Source organism: Caretta caretta, chromosome 2 (genome assembly GCF_965140235.1).
Source record: "Caretta caretta isolate rCarCar2 chromosome 2, rCarCar1.hap1, whole genome shotgun sequence".
In the NCBI taxonomy this organism is placed as follows: domain Eukaryota; kingdom Metazoa; phylum Chordata; order Testudines; family Cheloniidae; genus Caretta; species Caretta caretta.
In genome coordinates this window covers 179,636,202-179,655,998 of record NC_134207.1, presented here as the reverse complement: position 1 = coordinate 179,655,998, position 19,797 = coordinate 179,636,202, and the positions used below count along the sequence as shown (strand labels likewise).

Genomic DNA, 19,797 nt, shown 5'->3' with positions numbered 1-19,797 from the left:
ATTAGTGGAATAAGACTGTGAAAGAACATTGAGAATCACAAATAGAGAAGCAAGTCAATACACAGAAACAGATACTTAGCGTATTGCTGGCTTTACCTTGGCTACATGCAATTTGGTTTTCAGAAGTGACATAATGAAATATGCAAATAAGTAGATTTCATTTTAAATTAATAATACAATTATCATTAACTATAACCCTAGATTGAGGCAGTTAATTGACAAGCTTGCAGTAGTGCACAATGTCTTAGCTATGTCATACATAATGGGCTCTGTTACTACCTAAAAAAGAGCAGCATGAGATTGTACATTAAAATAAAAAAAAGCAAACAGAATTCTATGTTATCATGATGGAGATTAAATTAAACCAAGCATTTCAATATGCAACTGCACTAATGGGGCCATGAAAGACCTATAGAAATGAAATGAAATAAAGTACCAAGAGTTCTACTCTGCAACTAATTAATGAGAAAGGCTTGAAGTTGTCAAAATTTCAAGCCAGGTTTATGCTGATGCAACAGCTATCTAAAAGAACCTCTCTATAAATCTCTCTATAAATCTCTTAGTGGCTCCACACAGCCTGCACCTGTCTTTGCATCTCTAACTATGCTCTGCCCCCTCTTAGAATCATAGAATATCAGGGTTGGAACGGACCTCAGGAGGTCATCTAGTCCAACCCCCTGCTCAAAACAGGACCAATCTTCCTTTAGCTCCTGCCCCATCCTGCTCTTCTCTCTCAAACCCTACTTCTTCCTCTTTTTTCTGCAGTAACATGTTAACTTTATTCCCCTTTCTCACCATTAACTCTGCCTCTTCTTATCCTTCCTCTTCCTTTTTTCCACTTTCACTAATCTTCCCCTCATCAGCATGTCTCCCACCTTTTCCTGCTAGCAACTGAAGGCAGTTATGTTTTTGACCTCTACTGCATGCCTATGGTCTCCTCCTTCACCTTTCGTCCTCAATACCCTGCCAGCTTTCCACTGAGAAGGTCAAGAGCAGCTGATATTCTGAAAACTGCAACAGAAGATCTTACGGTTCACTGAAACCAATCTAAATAGGTTAAGGAGACTCATTTCTTTTGCACAGAGCAGGAACTCTGACCTAAAATTTGAAGGCAAAAGATTACAGTTTTAAATGACACTTTAACCAACTGTGTGAAGATGAGAGATTAACAGATTTTGAATAATTCCCAGATGCAATTTTCAAGAAAAACTCACATCATAACAAACCAACTGAAAAAGAGCCATTCTTAATTTCAATTTACAGTTCCCAGCACTTTTGATATCAGCTACTGATAATGTTTACAAGGTGGCAAATAGATTTTCTCCCCAACATATCCTTACTTTTGGAATCACAAGTATCCAAAGTGCACAGAAACTGGACATAGATAAGAAAGATAAGAGACAGAGTATTAGCCCTTGGTCTAAACCTGTCTTGGCTCTGCCTCTGGGTATCATCTAGTGGTCACCCTAGGAGCCCTGCAATGGCATCTCCCTTCTGTACTGCTATTTGGTGCTCTATGTCCCCTGTGTGCAGCTTCAGATCCTGTGGCTGAGTACAAGACCCCAGGTACCTGCACAGCATAGCTAGTTAATGTTAGGGGGCCTATTACTTCACCCACTTACTTCCCTGGTCCTTCTCACATGAACAGAGAGCAACAATATCCAAAGTCCAAAGGTGCAAACAATTCAATGTTTATTGGAGTGAACTTCCAGCAAGCATGATTTCAGTTTCCTTCCTTAGTGTCCCCCTTCCCAGCTCTGACACCACAGAACCTTACCTGTGTCCCTGTTCCCTTCCCCCCCCTTAGCAAAACATGATCCCAATTTCCCCACCCCCATTCCCTGTTCCCATTCCCCCCATTACTTCCTGATTGACTGCAGAATATATAGTAAAACTTGAGTTCTGCTTAGCTATACCTTAACCTATCATTTTACTGAAATTTAACTAATCAATCCTAACGTATTGTAACATGATTATTTAACCAATTATATCCCACCACCTTAGTTAGTTTACACCCAGCAAAATTAATTATACAGCAGACAGAAACAATCACAGAACCAGACAGAGACCAGACAAATAAACAATAGCAAAGTGGGAACTATAATGACAAAGCAATACAGAAGTGCGGATTTCACAACTACATCTATAAAGACATAAGGGTTTCCCAGCTGTGTCTATAGATAAGTGAGTTCTTACCGAACAGAAAACTAACTAAACTAAACTTCCTTTTACATCCACTAGGCTCTTCCCTTTCTCTGGAAGTGATAGATCGAATCACCTTTCCAACAGCCCCAGATTGCCTTATTTCAATATGACTAGTTTGGAATGTGAGGATGTGACTATACGCTTCCCAGCTTATGGCTGCCTCTGCTGCTTAGCCAAAGATCTTAGCCTAAGACCAGGGCTTCAGACTGTCACAGTGAGAAAAGGCCTTATACAGTCAGAGAGTGATTTTGATTCTTTCTTTTACACCTCTATAACTAGCTAAGTGATAAGAATATACCTAAATTCTTAGAGTATTGGCCTTTACAGACAGGCCTGAATATCTATATCCTAACAGTTAAAACTTCTCCCATAACCTTGTCCCCTGCTCTTGTTCAGCTGCTGTTGGCTCAGCTCCCCAGGCCACTGGTCCTGGCACCTCTTTTCCTCTGCAGTGTTTGCTCTGCTGGGTCTTTAAAAATTATGGGTCACTTGTAGCCCCATCCTATGGCTATATGCAGCCTCTCCGCTGGGCTACTCTCCCATTCTCAGCCCTAGTCTAAAACTGCTGCTTCCTCAAACCTTTCAGGGACTGCTTCTTGGACTACCGCCCTGAGATCAGCTCCCAGGCTGCTGCCTGCCACACAAAACAGCCATCTTCTTCTTTTTCTGATTCTGACATCCTTGTTTCTTTTCCTGGTCACAGTGTAACACAGTGTCCTCCGTTATTATTAGCTATTTAATTCCAATAGCTCCCACAGTATGATAGGATCTTTCCAAATAGAAATGAAGGCATGTGTGTTATTCAGCGAGTGACAGAGAGTCTAGGCAGGGCGCTGTGAAGCTCTTGGTATGCACATCCAGTTAGACTAAAGCAGACCTCTGGCAAACACCTTAAGCACTGTGCAATCTCTGAACACCACAGCATGGAGTCATGGCCCCTGCCCCAAGAAGCTGATTGGCTAGATGCTGAATGGAGTCCTTTTCCCTCTCCAAGAGACCTGTGGTCCAATTCTTTCCAAGGCATTATAGGGAAGGAAGACCGTCTAGTAGTGACTCATTGGGTTTATGACATTATTAATAATTGTTTATTATAGTACCTACAGTCTGCTGGGCAATTTACAGGCAGATATTAATATGAAAGGTCCTTGCTCTGAAGAAATGATGTTCTAATTGGACATCACACGAAAGGAGAGGGAGGGAACACCAAAATCAAGATATTAGTTCCACAGTTTTTCCACAAATATTTTTATTCTACCTCTTATAACAGTTTATAAGCCTCCTTGACAAAGTGGATTTAAAGGAGGAGAATGAAAGAGAGAACAACTCCAGAACAAGGTTTTCAGAGGCATTTTTGACCAAACAAATTTCCTTTAATTCTAACATCACACAAAATTTGAAGTGTCAGTAGCACTCAAAAGTCACAATGTATGTGCGAGTGTAAATGTACCCTGTTTTTGTGCATGCCAAGTGTCTGTTTCATATAGAACTGAATGCAATGCCAGTGCCCTGTCTAAGGTTTGGAACTCTTTTGAAAGCTTAGGACACAGCTTGGGTGAGCAGGATATGGCCGCAGTGGAGTTTGGAGTTGCTGAAATACTCTCCAGCAGTGGGCTTTTGTAAAGTGTATGTTGATTTGATTTTAGCAAGAATGTGAATAAAATGCTCCCACTTGAAACAGCACCATTGTCTGGGAGTGTAACAAGAGCACATTTACTACATTGTAAAGGTCAAGTTCTTCTCTTGGATGAGTACATCAGAGCATTGTAATTTATATATGTACCGCATGCACTTGTGTTTTTCAGAATTCGATCCTAAACTTAAAAAGCACCACAAACTTTATTCAACTGCCAATGTAACTTTTCCTCCTTGACTTTTTGCTCTTCTTGGAAGCAAAGGAAGGGTGATTGTCTCACAGGAGGGAGAGAAGATGTCTCCTCATCTCAAAGAATGAAACGATTGCACAATAGGCAGAGGGATGCAAGTGTTGCTGTCATATCTGTTGCTTATTGTTACATTTTTCCACACCAAACTTTTAATATTATTCCCTCCCCTTTAATTAGTACATTCCTCTTAACTTTGGCAACCCTGACTGTGACATACAACACAGAATTTTTCCATCAGAAAAATTAAAAGTTACACTGGTGTTGCCGGCACCCAGTGCCGAGAGGCTGAACAACAGCTTGAGTTGGTTCGTTACCCGGTGTGCTACACCCAATAATCACAACGGGGTGGAGAAGCAGAAAAGTTTATTTGCAGCTGCAAAAAGGTACAGGGAGAATAAAATCTCAAATCCTGCACAACAGAGCAGGAAGTTACACAGGCTTTTATACATCCTTTTTCCCAGCATACTTATTCAATAGCAAGCTGCTCCAAGTATCCATATAGCCAGCCAATCCAGTTCCCAGCTAGTTCCCTGATTCTCTGTATCATTTGTTAAACTATACATAAAGCTGCTTTATTCAGCATTGTTCTTCCATATCTCCCCTGTTTGGCCTTGCTTAGTTTCAGGCAGTCTGACTCTGCAACATACTGTTGCAGATTCTCAGCATAACTGCTGTGTGTGCCTCCAGGCGGGGGGGCCAAGGACACTTGGGCCTAGCACGCAGAGCTGCTGTGAGTGCCTCCAGGCAGGAGGAGGGGGGCCAAGGACACCGGGGCCTAGTGCGAGGGGGCTTCATCGACACTCGTGGTCTTCCATCCCCTCGAGTTACCGAGTGGCCATGCCCCAGTGTTCCCAACACTGGGGTAGAAGTTAATAAGGAATTGCCTTTCCCAGGGAAATGCTGAAGCTTCTAGAGAGGCCTGGCTCAACACCTTAACATTTACAGTAAGATACATAATGGAAACTCTGTGCTATGGGTCAGTGTTTGGGCTTGTGGCCTGGATTCATCCTTCATCCACACTGGCATTCTGTCAGTTTTGTTTTACAGTAGAACTTTTGTAATTCACTCTCCACTAATGTAGATACCTTATTTCACACTAAACAATGCCATTCTCTTCCCATATCTCAAAGATGTAATAGAGGGCTCTAGTCAGGTCTCTATTTACTTCTGCCAAAGACCTCATTATTCTTACAGAACATAATACAGATAATTTGCTGACCTAACAAGCAACACTGTAATAAGTTACAGAACAGAAAATAGAGTACATTTGTGATCCAGAATCCTCTGCTTTATTATTACATTTTGTTCACTAACTTGCTAAATAACAAAATCTAGTAACTCACAGTAGGTTATACAATTAGTCAAACAACTTAACAAGTTTCTATCCATCTGTAATCATGCTGGCCTGTCTTACCAACCCCAGAAGGACTGACATCACACCCCAAGTCTTTCAAGCCCTTCCTGCAGGGCCCAGATTTATTAATTCAAACTAGGGCTGTCAAACCGTTTAAAAAATTAAACATGATTAATCGCAAGATTAAAAAAATAAGCGTGATTAATCATAGTTTTAATTGCACTGTTAAACAATAATACAATACCATTTATTTAAATATTTTGGGTGTTTTCTACATTTTCCAATATATTAATTTAAACTACAACACAGAATACAAAGTATACAGTGCTCACTTTATACTATTATTTTTTATTACAAATATTTGCACTGTAAAAGAAGATAAACAAAAGAAATAGCATTTTTCAGTTCAGCTCATACAAGTACTGTAGTGCAGTTTCTTTATCGTGAAAGTGCAGCTTACAAATGTAGATTTTTTTTGTTACATAACTGCACTCAAAAACAAAACAGTGTAAAACTTTAGAGCCTAAATGTCCACTCAGTCCTACTTCTTAGTCAGCCAATCACTAAGACAAGCAAGTTTGTTTACATTTACAGGAGATAACATTGCCTGCTTCTTATTTACGTCACCTCAAAGTGAGAATAGGCATTTGCATGGCCCTATTGTAGCCAGCATTTATGTGCCAGATATGCTAAACATTTGTGTGAACCTTCATGCTTCCCTCTGGCCCCCGCCCCCGCCCCCCTGCAGAGGACATGCTTCCATGCTGATGACAGGTTCTGCTCGAACGATCCAAAGCAGTGAGGACTGACACATGTTCATTTTCATCATCTGAGTCAGATGCCACCAACAGAAGGTTGATTTTCCTTTTTGGTGGTTTGGGTTCTGTCATTTCCAAATCAGAGTGTTGTTCTTTTAAGACTTCTGACACATCTCGTACCTCTCAGATTTTGGAAGGCACTTCAGATTCTTAAACCTTTGGTGGAGTGCTGTAATTATCTTTAGAAATCTCATATTGGTACTGTGACGGACTCAGACCAGAAGGATATAAGAGAGTGGTGAAAGGCAGGTATACCAGTCTCAGGATGAGCAGGTCCCTGTTTCCCTGGATAGCCAAACAAAGGCTACCCCAGGCCAATTAAGACACCTGACACCAATTAACCAGTTAAGGCCATCAGGCTAATGGAGACACTGGAAGCAATCAAGGTCCCATTCATACTGCTTAAAAACTCTCCTTCCAGTTGCCTTGACAGAACCCCAAGTGAAAGGAGCTGGAGGAGGGAAGCATTGCTGAAGCCTGAGGTAAAGGTGAAGCTAGAAAAAGGGGACCATGGGGAAGTGGCCCAGGGAATCAAAGCAGCTCCAGTGGTGAAGGGGAAGCCACCAACAGCTGCTACCATTAGGGTCCCTGGGCTGGAACCCAGAGTAGAGGGTGGGCCTGGGTTCCCCCTCCTGCTCTACAGAGACCCCATTGAGAGGGGAAGCACGACTCGGTCCAGACAGGAGGCCGGACCTCATCTACGAAGCTCAAAGGAGCAACAGAGACTGTGGGGTTTTCCCCCTCCCCACTTCCCATACTGGCCTGTGATGAAAGTAGCTTGGTAGGCTGACCCTTGCCTCTACTCTGAGAAAAGGGAAGTCACATTGAGGACCGTAGCGAGCTCCTGAGGCCACTGAATCCGCCCAAAAGCACAGGACCCACCAATACAAGCTCAGAGCTTTGTCACAGTACCTTCTTTGCATTTTGTCAAATTTGCAATGAAAGTGTTCTTAAATCAAACAACATATGCTGGGTCATCATCTGAGTCTGCTATAACATGAAATAGAACACAGGTAAAGCCAGGAGCAGGAGACATGCAATTCTCCAGGGAGTTCAGTCACAAATTTAATTAACACATTATTTTAACGAGATTCATCAGCATGGAAGCATGTCCTCTGGAATGGTGGACGAAGCATGAAGGGACATAAGAATGTTTACCATACCTGGCACATAAATACCTTGCAATGTTGGCTACAGAAGTGCCATGTGAACACCTGTTTTCACTTCCAGGTGACATTGTAAATAAGTGGGCAGCATTATCTCCCATAAATGTAAACAAATTTGTTTGTCTTAGCGATTGGCTGAACAAAAAGTAGGACTGAGTGGACTTGTAAGCTCTGAAGTTTTACATTGTTTTGTTTTTGAGTGAGGTTATATAACAAAAAATCTACATTTGTAAGTTGCACTTTCACGATAAAGAGATTGCACTACAGTACTTGTATGAGGTGAATTGAAAAATACAAATTCTTTTATCTTTTATACAGTGCAAATATTTGTAATAAAAATAATAATATAAAGTGAACACTGTACACTTTGTATTCTGTGTTGTAATTGAAATCAATATATTTGAAAAAGTAGAAAAACATCCAAAATGTTTACAATAAATTTAAATTTTGGTATTCTAGTGTTGTTTAACAGAACTATTAAAATGGTGATTAATCACAATTAACTTTTTAAATCAAGTTAACCTGTTTTGAACTAATTGTTTGAGTTAAATGATTCATTTTCAGCCCTAATTCAAACAAAACCCCACAAAGTACCACAAAGATCACAAGCAAACGAGATTATCAGGACCGAAAGGCCTTTCCGACTCTGCACCTCTCTCTGCTCCAGGGTGACCTTCAAGAGTCAAACTCCTTGCCACAGTCCCCAAGCAACTGAGCTTTCACAGACCTTTTACAGGCAACATCTCTCTCTCTCTCTCTCTCTCTCTCTCTCTCACAACACACACACACAACTTCTCAGCTGAGTCTGATAATCAAAGAGGGCTGGCTGGTGCCACATCCCCTAGTCTTTAAAGGGACAGACTACCCTGCTACACCATCTAACTTGAAAAAGACTAGCCAACTCCTGGGCATCTCGAACCTGCTCAGACCTGTACCTCCCACAAGTTCACACAAAATGCTACTCTGTGGCATTTGGAAACTTTTAGTCCTTAGTGTGTGATTAGGAAAATAACACTAGTAGCTCCTTCCTGTAGGTGGGCAGACAAAGCGAGAGTATGCCTACAAGAAGGCTGCTAATACATGTTGCTTTCTCTTTACGGTGAGATTGAACGCAATGTACCATGCGATGTATGAAACGGAGAAGGAAGAAAAGAAATCAGGATAATAACACATTAAGAGGTAACATTTCTTCTTTGTATTTCAGTTACAAATTACAATAGATAGTGACAATATTATTCCTGAGTAATGCAATGAAACTATAGGCATGCAATGCTATAATTATCCTGTTTGTAACAACAAAAATGCATACCTGTACAAAGCTTCTATTGAAATATTAATAATATATACTGGAACATTAATTTAAATTGAGAGCGAAAAGGCAGAGTTATTAATGCTTATTAAACATTCTTAGTCTTTTTAGTGTACTGTATATCAAAGTTGTCAGTTCTGCAAATTTGACTTGAAATTCTGTCAGTTGTACATTTTTTACTATTTTAAATTTTTTTAAATGTATATTTAAAAGGAATGAAAGGAAAGTCTTTTTCTGATTCTGGACTGTAACTTATTCAATATAATATTAGAGTTTATCTGTCTATTACTTTCTGCATTCCAGGAATGCTTTAACTAGTTTTTAGTAAAAGTTTGGAGTTTATCTGAAAGCATTTTAGGGGTCCGCAAATGAAAAAGTTTGAAACCACTGACATAGAATATTTTATATATGAGCAGGAATATGTTTAAGAACCGCTAGTTAAACTAAACTATTGAAACCAAGTTCCTGAACAATAGGAAGCTGAGCCCAATCTACTATTCTAATCTGTAAACCATTGTTTTAAAGTTTATTTTACTTTAAGGCTCGTATTTTTAAGAGGTGGGATTTCATGCAATACATGCATGCACACAATTTATATGCAGTTACTGTATTGATGTGTGCAAACTGAGTAACTGCTTGAGAACAGGAAGTTGGGCATCCATCTACCTAGTTGTGTGCATAACTGCAATAACTATAAATACATCACATGCATACATTTATATTTAGCATGGGCAAGTGGACCTATACCTTTTAGAAATTTGGTCCTAAAATAGTTCACAGCTCTTTCCCACCCCCAAAAATAGAGGGGTGTAGGTAAAATTCTGTAGATAGAAGATTGAAAGGATAAGGTGATGGGATATGGAGCCATTTACTTCTAGCATGCTGGCTCTAATTCAGCCTAGGAATCTAGTGACTGAAAGCTGTTACCATCTTCTCGTTCTTCAGTAGCCTAAATTAAATTAAAATGGTGGTCCACATCATGCACACAAACATGTTTACATACTCCAACAACAGTTTTCATCTTCAAACTTAACTTACAAAATAACAGGGTTTTTGTTGTTGCTTTTTAAAATGATGAACAGATGCTATCTTGGCTATTCCAACTATTCACATATCCGGAGGGAAATAAGAAAAGAAAAAATGGATCCAAGTTCATGGACAAAAAGTTTGTAAATATGCAGCCAGTATAAAAATAACACATGTAATCTAATGAGTGCTATATATCAGGACCGTGTATTTTTATATTCATAAGAATATATAGTTATGTAGAGCACACCATTTTCACACACAATCCAGGAAATGTTATTTCATGAATTTGTGCCATTCTATAATTTAAAAAAACAAGAGTAGCCACAGAGAAACCACAGATTAAATACAGATTTTAAAATGCAACTTCCATTGTTGTATTTTTAGGTAACCTTGAAAAGAAAAGAAAACTTTCGAGATGTTTAACACAATCTCAGCACAACAGGATTTTTCCTCCAATGGAACACTGCCACAAAACTTGGAGAGACTGCATTTGATTTTGATAGCACTATATAGTGTCAATCTGGCAGGGGGCGTTGCTGGAGTCATTGTGATGGCCCTTCAATTGTTTCAAAGGAATATACAATCTGTGATGACCATCATTATCATCAATCTCATGGTGGTACATTCCATTCTCTTACTCAGTCTTCCTTTCCGCCTTACCTATTACATTTCATCTGAATGGAAATTTGGGTGGTTCACCTGCAAAATGTTTAGTGCCTTGATCTATGCCCACATGTACATCACCTTCATTTTCTATGTCGCTATTATTATAATACGCCTCTTGAGACTGGAATTTCGGAGGTGGTACACTAAAACCTGGATTGCTGCTGTCTGGTTTGTGGGAACTGTGGTTATCTTCCCTATTTTTTTGTCATATTATGGCACCTCTAAAAACTATAACCATTCTAAATGCTTTCAGTTCCACAGAGATATTCAGGAGCAGGGTATGATGATAGCAAACTACTGCATGATTGGTATTATGGTGGCAACAGTCTGTGCACTCTTCATAATCCAATTAGCTGTAATCTTTCAGTTAGCAATGAAATATTGGCCTGACATGAACTCACGTGTGGAATTCAGGGCTCAGATGAAGAGCTTTTTTTTCATCCTGGTAATACTAGTCTGCTTTATACCTCATCATGTATTCAGAATATACTACATCCAGAATTTTCCCCTGGAGGATGACCATGACCTATTCCTATACAATGAAATTTTCTTAGCTTTCACAGCACTGTGCTGCTTGGATATGTTATGCTTCATAGCAGGAATAGCCCATTAAACTATGAACTACTGGTACAGCAAACCTTGATTTTGGCTCTTCTTGGAAATAAGAAAACTTACTCAAGAGTTACTGAGTTACAAGGACTACTGACTTTTCCCTATGAGGACAACGTTATTTGGATCTCTATAATTTTCATTCTTTTGTAGCCCACTAGGAGACCGAAGTTATTGGTTCTCATTTTCTATCCTGAGGGTTGATATGTCATGATGCATAAGTATTCCTCTAATCTTTGAAGTTGCCTAAGTATATTGGCTTTGCAGCAACAGCAAATTTCACCAAGAATTCTCTTTGCTCATCTCTAGTGATTCTATGTAGTCAGCCCGTCTCATTTACTCAAGAGTTTCTCAGTGAAAATAGCTCACTTTACATAATAAATCTGCTCTCACAATTAGCTCATATTGAGGATGGTATATAAACATAGACCAACCTCTAACTGGCCAAAGGTTAGGAAGAATTTTCCTCCTGGAGTACATTATTGCAGAATTGTCCATTCTGAGGTTTTTATACCTTCCCCTGAAGCACTTGATACTAGAGACCAAAACATTTTATACCTTCCCCTTATGCGCTTTGCAATAGTGTTTTTGAATTAACAAGAAAATGAACTTTGTCCAAAGAGCAGAAAAATGAGCTATGTTGAAAGAGTGGGAAAAGAGAATTGGGAGCAAGGCTTAAATTAAATAGGTGGGTCCAATCCCCCTTTTCTTCTCCTCAACACATCTCTACCAGCTTTTTATTTCTTGTGCCATCTTCCCCTAACTCTCTTATTCTCCTCATTTAAATATGCTAATTGGTAATTTAAATACAGACACAAAAGTTCAAGCTTTTCAGACATTTGCCCAGTGTCACTTCTACGGCAGAATGGCAACTACTGCTGATACTTCTGGGGTTCTGGCCATATGGACTGGAGCTGTAATGCAGTCTCAAGTGGTCTGGTCCTTCAAGAGAACAATAGCCCTGTCACAAGGGAAGTATTTTATCAGCCTCCAAAAAACAGAAGTAAATCATCTCTCTGATGACTATTTTTGCTTAATGTTCCTAAATTGTATTGTTGATTTCCAGAGCTAGATGCTGTGTTTCTCAGGTTCCCGATGTAACTGAAAGTGATACTAGAATAATTTAAGAAAACGAAAATTGTTTCAATCAGCTCTATGAGCATGTGCGTGTGTGGGGGTGTATGTACAACCATTTGTTGCTACATAGGCTTCCTTCCTCCTCTCCCCTTACACTTGTATCATGTTCCTTGTCAGCCTCTTGTGACCCCGGGGATAGGACATCAGTGGTTAATAGCCTTCAGTGGTTAATAATAGCACCTTCTCCTGGGGAATTCTGTCTTCTCTTTTCCCTCCCAAGGGTGCTGTAAAAATTTGTATACTGAGGGTGCCAAGAGCCATTGAACCAAACTGTAAACCCTGTATATAATGGAAACCACTTCAAGCCAGGGGGTGCAGCAGCACCCCCATCACCCCTAGTTCCAGCACCTATGCCCCTCCCTCTCCCTCACTTATATATTTAAAATCAATAACACAATGACAAAGCATATAGTTGGGGCCTGCCTCTGATGCTGCCCCCTTGAGGTATGGCCTTTCATCTCAGGCCCCACTCTGTCATTTTCTCCACTGAATCCTTCAGCTCTAGACCAGACTGTTCCCTACCCAGTCCTCTCCCAAGAGTGCCACAGCACATGCAGCAAGTCCTAGTCTTTTGCATTTTGGTTCTGCAGTTTGTTTGGTAGCCTTTGTCATCAGAGTGCAATGCGGTCTATATTTGAAGGAGCCAATGTGTGGCTGTGAGATGAGTGGGTTAAGCTTTAACCACTGAGTTCTTTTTTCCTCTGAATAGCAGCACCTGTTTGGACATGGGAAGAGGCTCTGTCTGCTTTTGAGAATCCCAAAGAAGTGACCTTGCCCTTAACCACCACCCCGCCACACATCCAAAACGTTCCCACCCACTTACTCCCTATTTTTGAAAGTCAAATGTACATCCAGAGATCCCAACGCTCCTTTTTAACTGTCTATACCGGGGTGGGCAAACTTTTTGACCCGAGTGCCACATCTGGGAATAGAAATGGCGGGCTATGAATACTCACAAAATTGGGGTTGGGGGGGGGAGTGGGGGAAGGCTCTGGCTGGGGGTGCAGGATCTGGGGTGGGGCCAGAAATGAGGAGTTCAGGGTGCAGGAGGAGGCTCCGTGTTGGGACAGGGGAGTGCAAGGAGGGGGGCTGAGGGCTCCAGCTGGGGATGCACGCTCTGGAGTGGGCCTGAGAATGAGGAGTTTGGGATATAGGAGGGTGCTCCAGGATGGGACACCCCTGCCCACCCCTCTTCTATACGCTTCTATTTGTTTTTTAAAACAGACTGTGTTAGGGAATGGTAATTGCAAGGTCCATTCTTCTTTCAGTACCTTTCCACTTGTCCATGGTCTTTAAAGACAATTGTCAGAGATACAGTAGGTTTATTAAGAGACAGATTTTGCCATACTTACATTGAGTAGACCCTAGTCCTAAAGTAGTCCCATGTCAATAGGATTGCTCATGAAGTTAAGGGACTATCCAGTGTTTGTCAAGGTATCAGAATCTGGCCTTGAATAATCCTGTTGATTTCAGTGGGACTACTTCATGAGTAAACTATTACTCAATGTGAGTAAGGGGGACAGAATCGGGCCCTAAATAATTCCCTTAATCCCCTAGGTTGCACATCATGCAGACAGGCTGATTTGTGGGTGTGTATTTACATATTTTAAAGAATACTGAATGCACTTGTAATATTTTTGTGACTATTATGTGACCCTCTGTGTGTTTGATGATTATTGTGTGGCTTGCTAAAGAATAAGTCAGTTTTAGGTTGTCTGGCACATTTGCAGCCATCTATTCAATGGTTTTTGATAGTTTGATCACCACTGCTTAACTGATAATACAGGTGTCAAGGCCTTTGACCTTTTGTCTCTGTCCAAGTTGGGCACAGCACCTCCAGCTTCCGCGACAGGCCCTTCAGGCAGGAAACCTTAAACAAAGAACTTTAGAACTGTTTAAAGGGCAACCATGTGAAGACAGGGGGAGGGGCAGGGTCTGTAGAGAAGGGGGCTAGGGAAGGTCCATGGGCTAGGTCAGGCCTATTTAAGTCTTGATGGAAATGCTAAACTTTAGGTAAGGTAACATACTTGCATACTTTTTGTTGTTTAAAATCTTTTCTCTGTTTGTTCTTCCTCCTCTTTCTTGCTAATTCCCTATTTGGATTTAGAGACTTTTATAGCCTTCTTCCAAAACTCATGAACACATGCCAAACTATCATGCAGATTGTGATCCGTTGATACCTGGTCCATATACTGAGACTTTGATCTCCAACTTGGTTGTCTTCCATCCACAATCACTTCAAGAGCCGTCCCACCGATATAACTCTCCAGTCTCCACTGAATATGCCCATGCCAACATAGTCTTCCTCAACTTATCTTCAGTCGCAGCAACCCGCATTAGGCCCCTTACAACCTTGTTTCATTTTCTAACATGGTGTGTCAAACTATTTGACCATCTCATCATCTCTACCACATCACATTAGAACCTACACAGAGTATCATCAAATAACTTCAACCTATACTCAATGTGGACCCTATTCTGAAAGAAATCTTTCCTGAACCCTGTCTCCTGGCCTACAATCAATCTCCGAACCCTCTTCAAGCTCATCATCAGAAGCAAGCTCCCCACAGACAAGGACACACCAACTCAAAGCAACACCAGACCTTCCCAGAACAACAGATGCAAAACCTGCAGACATATCTCCACTGCTACAATGATAAACACCCCCCACAATACACATTTCAAGATCCTTGGGTCCTACACATGCCTATCACAACATGTGGTGCACCTCATCCAGTGCACTAAATGCTCCAGTAGCAACTATGTGAGTGAAACCAGACAATCACTCTGCTATTGAATGAACTTACAAAGGAAAATAATAACAGACCAAAACACCACACCAGCTGTGGGTGAAAACTTTCACAAAGCAATCACTCTATATCTGGCATATCAGACCTCCTCATCAAAGGAAACATGTACAACACTTTCAAAAGACGAGCCTGAGAGTTTACATTCATAACTTTGCTAAACATTAAAAATGATAGACCGAACAGAGACACTGAATTTATGGCTTATCACAACAATTTATAACCCTTTAAGACCCCCATCCCAGGTGCTCCTCCATTCCCCTCTCCCCTGCATCCTTTCCTCCCTAATGACTGGAGAGGTGTTAACAGGCCACTTTACATTGAATGGTCCCTTGAAATGTGTGTTAACTACTTATGCTAAACAATTTGTTCCACCTTGTATTTAGCCATGACACTGAGGGCATGTCTACATGCAGAGCACTGCTGCAGCACTGCTGTACGGCTGCAGCTGTGTGGCTGCAGCACATCTAGTGAAAACACTCTATGGGGACGCTCTCCCAGCAACACAGCACTGTGCACATGAGTGCGTATGTTGGTGTAACTTACGTTGCTCAGGCGGTAGAATATTCATGCCCTGAGCAACATAAATTATGCCGACATAGGCTGTAGTAAGAAAAGGAGTACTTGTGGCACCTTAGAGACTAACCAATTTATTTGAGCATAGGCTTTCATGAGCTACAGCTCACTTCATCGGATGCATACTGTGGAAAGTACAGAAGATCCTTTTATACACACAAACCATGAAAAAATGGGTGTTTACCACTACAAAAGATTTTCTCTCCCCCCACCCCACTCTCCTGCTGGTAATAGCTTATCTAAAGTGATCACTCTCCTTACAATGTGTATGATAATCAAGTTGGGCCATTTCCAGCACAAATCCAGGTTTTCTCCACACACCCCCCTCCCCCACAAACCCACTCTCCTATTGGTAATAGCTTATCTAAAGTGTAGACATAGCCTGAGTTAGTTTCCCAGACATGAAGAAGAGCTCTGTGTAAGCTCGAAAGCTTGTCTCTCACCAAAAGAATTTGGTCCAATAAAAGATATTACCTCACCCACCTTGTCCTTCTCATCATCTACATTTATAAGGGGGAGTACATACTGATTTTCTTTCTTGTGGCTGTCCAAGTCTCTGTTCTGTACATTAAGGTAAAGCGTATGCAACTGTAATTTGACCTTAATTTAATGGCATTTTTTTGCCACAGAAACCTGGGGTCAGCTCCCATCATTTATATTATGCAGCTTTAGTACAATGCCAGGCATCACTCAGGCAGACACCATCAGCAGCAACCACTCATCGTAGGTATTTAAATTATTTCACTCTTCTAAGCTCTCTGCTTGTGATATCCTAAATAGTAAGTCCTGTTCCCTCAGTTATGAAGGATGGCACTTATAATGCAAAATGGCACTTAATATAAATTGCTAACATAGGTTACTGTTAGGTAAAATTAATTATAATTAGCTTTGCTGTTTCTAGGCAAAGTTGTTTTATAAGGCTCAAAGGGGTTGCTTTTCTATCAGTTAAAACCATAAAGTAGGTTAAGCAAAATGAAACGGTTATAACAGGAAGACTTGCAACCACTGAAAGCAGTTGTATCTGAGACAATGAAACACTGACTGACACACACAAGTGCAGCAGGCATTTAGGTGTAGGTTATAAAACAGGGATTTTGCAAAAAAAGGTTTAGCTTAGAAGGCCCATTGGACAGTCAAGACTACAGGACACCTGGATAATATGGTGGTTCCTCCTTCTAGCTTTGCAGTAAGCAACAGGCCATTGCTTATAGTATTAAGGAAGCATGATTGCAGTAGGGATTTGTAGTTACATTAAATTCAGCATATGGGCTGTATTTCCTTTAATAAAAAGCCAAGCAGCCTTTGGGAAATAAAGGTTCTTTCACTAAATTGTCAACTCATAGCCTTATTATGAAGAACTAGTCCAACAGATATGGCAAGCCAGGCCGGAGGATAAGGCAGAGGGTATAAACCACTTTAGGAATATATCTTGGTTGAGCAGATTATTCGAATCACGACCAAATATCTTCCGACCACCCCTTGGTTTAGGACAAGGGTACTAATAATTCTTGGCACTTGGGTAGAAAACTATGTTGCAGGCCACAGCAGAGGACTGTTGCAGGCTACGGAAATATGTGGAATGGGAGATTCCTGGTTAGTGGAAATCCAAGTCCTGGATTAACAAGAAAAGAAAAAACTAAGGCGGCTGTAATAGAAGGATTGTATTTAAAGGGGACATCCTTGAAGGATAGAGTGTCATCCCTAAAAGTTGAATGTAAGAAACAAAAATCAAGTAACGGACCCATCTATTTTGTGGCAGAAACAGGTGGCAGAGATGAGAACAGAACCAGAACAATTAAGATCACAATTGGTCCTAGCCTCCAAGTTGGTTAAAATTCTCTCAGAAGAAAATATTTGAAACTGAAGTATTATAAGGATGAAATATATACTGAATTACAGAGACTGTGTTGTGAAATGAAAGGTGCATTTGTACAAATGTTTAAAATGATAAAAAATTTGGATGGATTAAAAATGATACTAAACAGGCAGTAAATGTATGAGTGACAAATGTGGTGGAAAATGTAGAACAAGGAGTAGAAACATGGTCTGATCCAAATATAAAGACTTGGCAGTATCCACAGCCACCCTTTCCTGTGGAGCCTTGTAGCGGGGTGGCTATCCCGCTCCTAAAATAGAATGGGTTAAAAGCAGCCCTGGAGAGGGCTGTGGCTGGCTGACTGGGGAAGCAGCCGCAGCTGGGCCATGCCCCAGTCAGGCTCCAGCTGGCCTGTATAAAAAGGCTGTGAGTCAGAAGCCTAAGGAGTCTCTCTCCAGGCTGGGAGAGAGCAGGGACAGCCCAGCCCAGCTAACTGAGGGTGGTGCAGTGCTGGGGAAGGAGCAGGCTGAGTGGGGGTGCTCCAGGCTGGCAACTCCCCAGGCTGTAGGGCCTAGTCCAAGGCCCATAGAGGTATTGGGAGGCAGAGGAAGGCAACAGGTCTGAACCCCCTTGCCTATGATGGGTGGCCTTTATGCTGCAGTCTGCCCCAGGGAGCAGGGGCGTGGTGATGCCTGGCAGTAGCCCAGACTGAGGCAAGGTCGGGATAGTGGGTTGGGGGTTCCCCAGGAAGGGGAGACCCAGAGGCAGAGTGTGGGGGTACTGCCAGGGGGCAGAACCAGTGATGAGCTGCCAAAATCTTAACAACCGGTTCCCTCCTTACCCCACGAGGGGATCGTGGCCCACCCCTGCCCCCCTGGGACTCCTGCTCTATCCAACCCCCCGTGTTCCTTAACATGCCCCCTCCCCGCCCCCCTCGGGACCCCTGCCCCATCTAACTCCTGTCCCCTGACTGCCCCCAGAACCGGGCAGGACGGTCTCGTGGGCCACTGTAGTGGGTGCCCACCCCGCCCCTAAGAGCCAGAGGGACCTGCCAGGGGGCGAGGTGGGGAGTCCCGGACTTGCTTACTTGGGGTAGCTCCCAGGAAGCATCCAGCAGGTCCCTCTGGCTCCTAGGGGAGGGGTAGTATAGATAGGGGGGAGCGGCTCCCCCACTGATCATATCAAAAGTGGTGCCTTAGATGCCGACAGCGTGGGTGCTCCAGGGCTAGAGCACCCACGGGGAAAATTTGGTGGGTGCAGAGCCCCCACCAGCAGTGGGGAGCTGCAGAGCCCCCACCAGCAGCTCCCCGCCCTGTGCCTGGGCCCAGCTCACCTCCACGCCTCCTCCCCTGAACGTGCCGCCCCGCTCTGCTTCTCCACCCCGGCTTCCCGTAAATCATCTGTTCACATGAGAAGGCTGAGAAGCAGGTGGCGGCTTCGCTCTCAGGCCCAGGGAGGTGGAGGTGAGCTGGGACGGGAAGCGGTTCCCCTGCACGCACACAGCTCCCCTCCGCTGACTTGCGGGAAACCCGGGGGGGTGGAGAAGCGGGGCGGCACATTCAGGGGAGGAGGCAGAGGCGGGGCAGAGGTGAGCTGGGGCTGGGCGCGGGGTGGGGAGCTGCTCCAGCCCTGGAGCACCCACGGAGTTGGCACTTAAGGCGCCACTTTTGGCCTGTTAAATTTAGAAGCCCTTCTAGAACCGGTTGTCCTGCTTCTAAATTTAACAACCAGTTCCAGTGAACCGGTTCCAGCTCACCACTGGGCAGAACCTCAGAGAAAGGGGCACCAGGGTCTGTGAGGGACATGGGGGTCAGAGCTGGAAAAGACCTAATTCCCAAAGACCAGGAGGCACTACAGGGGTGAGTCCGAACCTTTACAAGCCTATAGTGACTAAAACTATACAGACACCTGATCCAAATATTCAACAAACAGAGCCACTACAAACACTTCTTTGAGTCCCACCTGAAGGGTATGCTTTTGTTCATTTTAAACAAAATGTGGTTTAGAAGGTACTTATGTATAAAGAAGCATGCTGTGACTCACCACACTAGGAACATTCTAGAAAAGACCAAGGGGAGGGGGGCGAACTCAACATGTGAAGTGGAGAAGTACAAGCATGTGATGATCAAATCCATATATAGAAAGGTTAAATATGATTGGTTAGAGGTTTGTGTTATGTAACTTGTTATGTAACTGCCATGTGCTATAAAATAGCAATGGGAGGGGCTCCTTGCTAGAGGGACTCTGGCTGAGTTTTGTACCAGGGACACACTGTACACATTGAATAAAGTCTTGTTGAATGGAATTGAATTGAATCGAAGACCCTTGATTCTGCCCGGCATCTGACTCATGTGGTTATTATTGGGAACCACAAAATCCCAACAGTTTCTTGGCACAGCAAGCAGGGTGAGAAATATCCTTT

The 19,797-nt window shown here is 42.4% G+C and overlaps 1 protein-coding gene across 1 annotated transcript; it reads left to right on the top strand.

Annotated features, from left to right (window-relative positions):
- Window positions 1–8,263: 8,263 nt before the first annotated feature.
- Window positions 8,264–12,189, top strand: LOC125631093 (putative G-protein coupled receptor 141). Its single transcript, XM_075125619.1, has 2 exons — window positions 8,264–8,605; window positions 10,149–12,189. The coding sequence occupies exon 2, from the start codon at window positions 10,180–10,182 to the stop codon at window positions 11,041–11,043; it is 864 nt and encodes a 287-aa protein (XP_074981720.1). The 5' UTR covers window positions 8,264–8,605; window positions 10,149–10,179; the 3' UTR covers window positions 11,044–12,189.
- Window positions 12,190–19,797: the final 7,608 nt, after the last annotated feature.

Bases quoted from the DNA above. Each gene is read 5' to 3' on its own strand.
- LOC125631093 (XM_075125619.1), top strand. From the start codon at position 10,180: ATGTTTAACACAATCTCAGCACAACAGGATTTTTCCTCCAATGGAACA.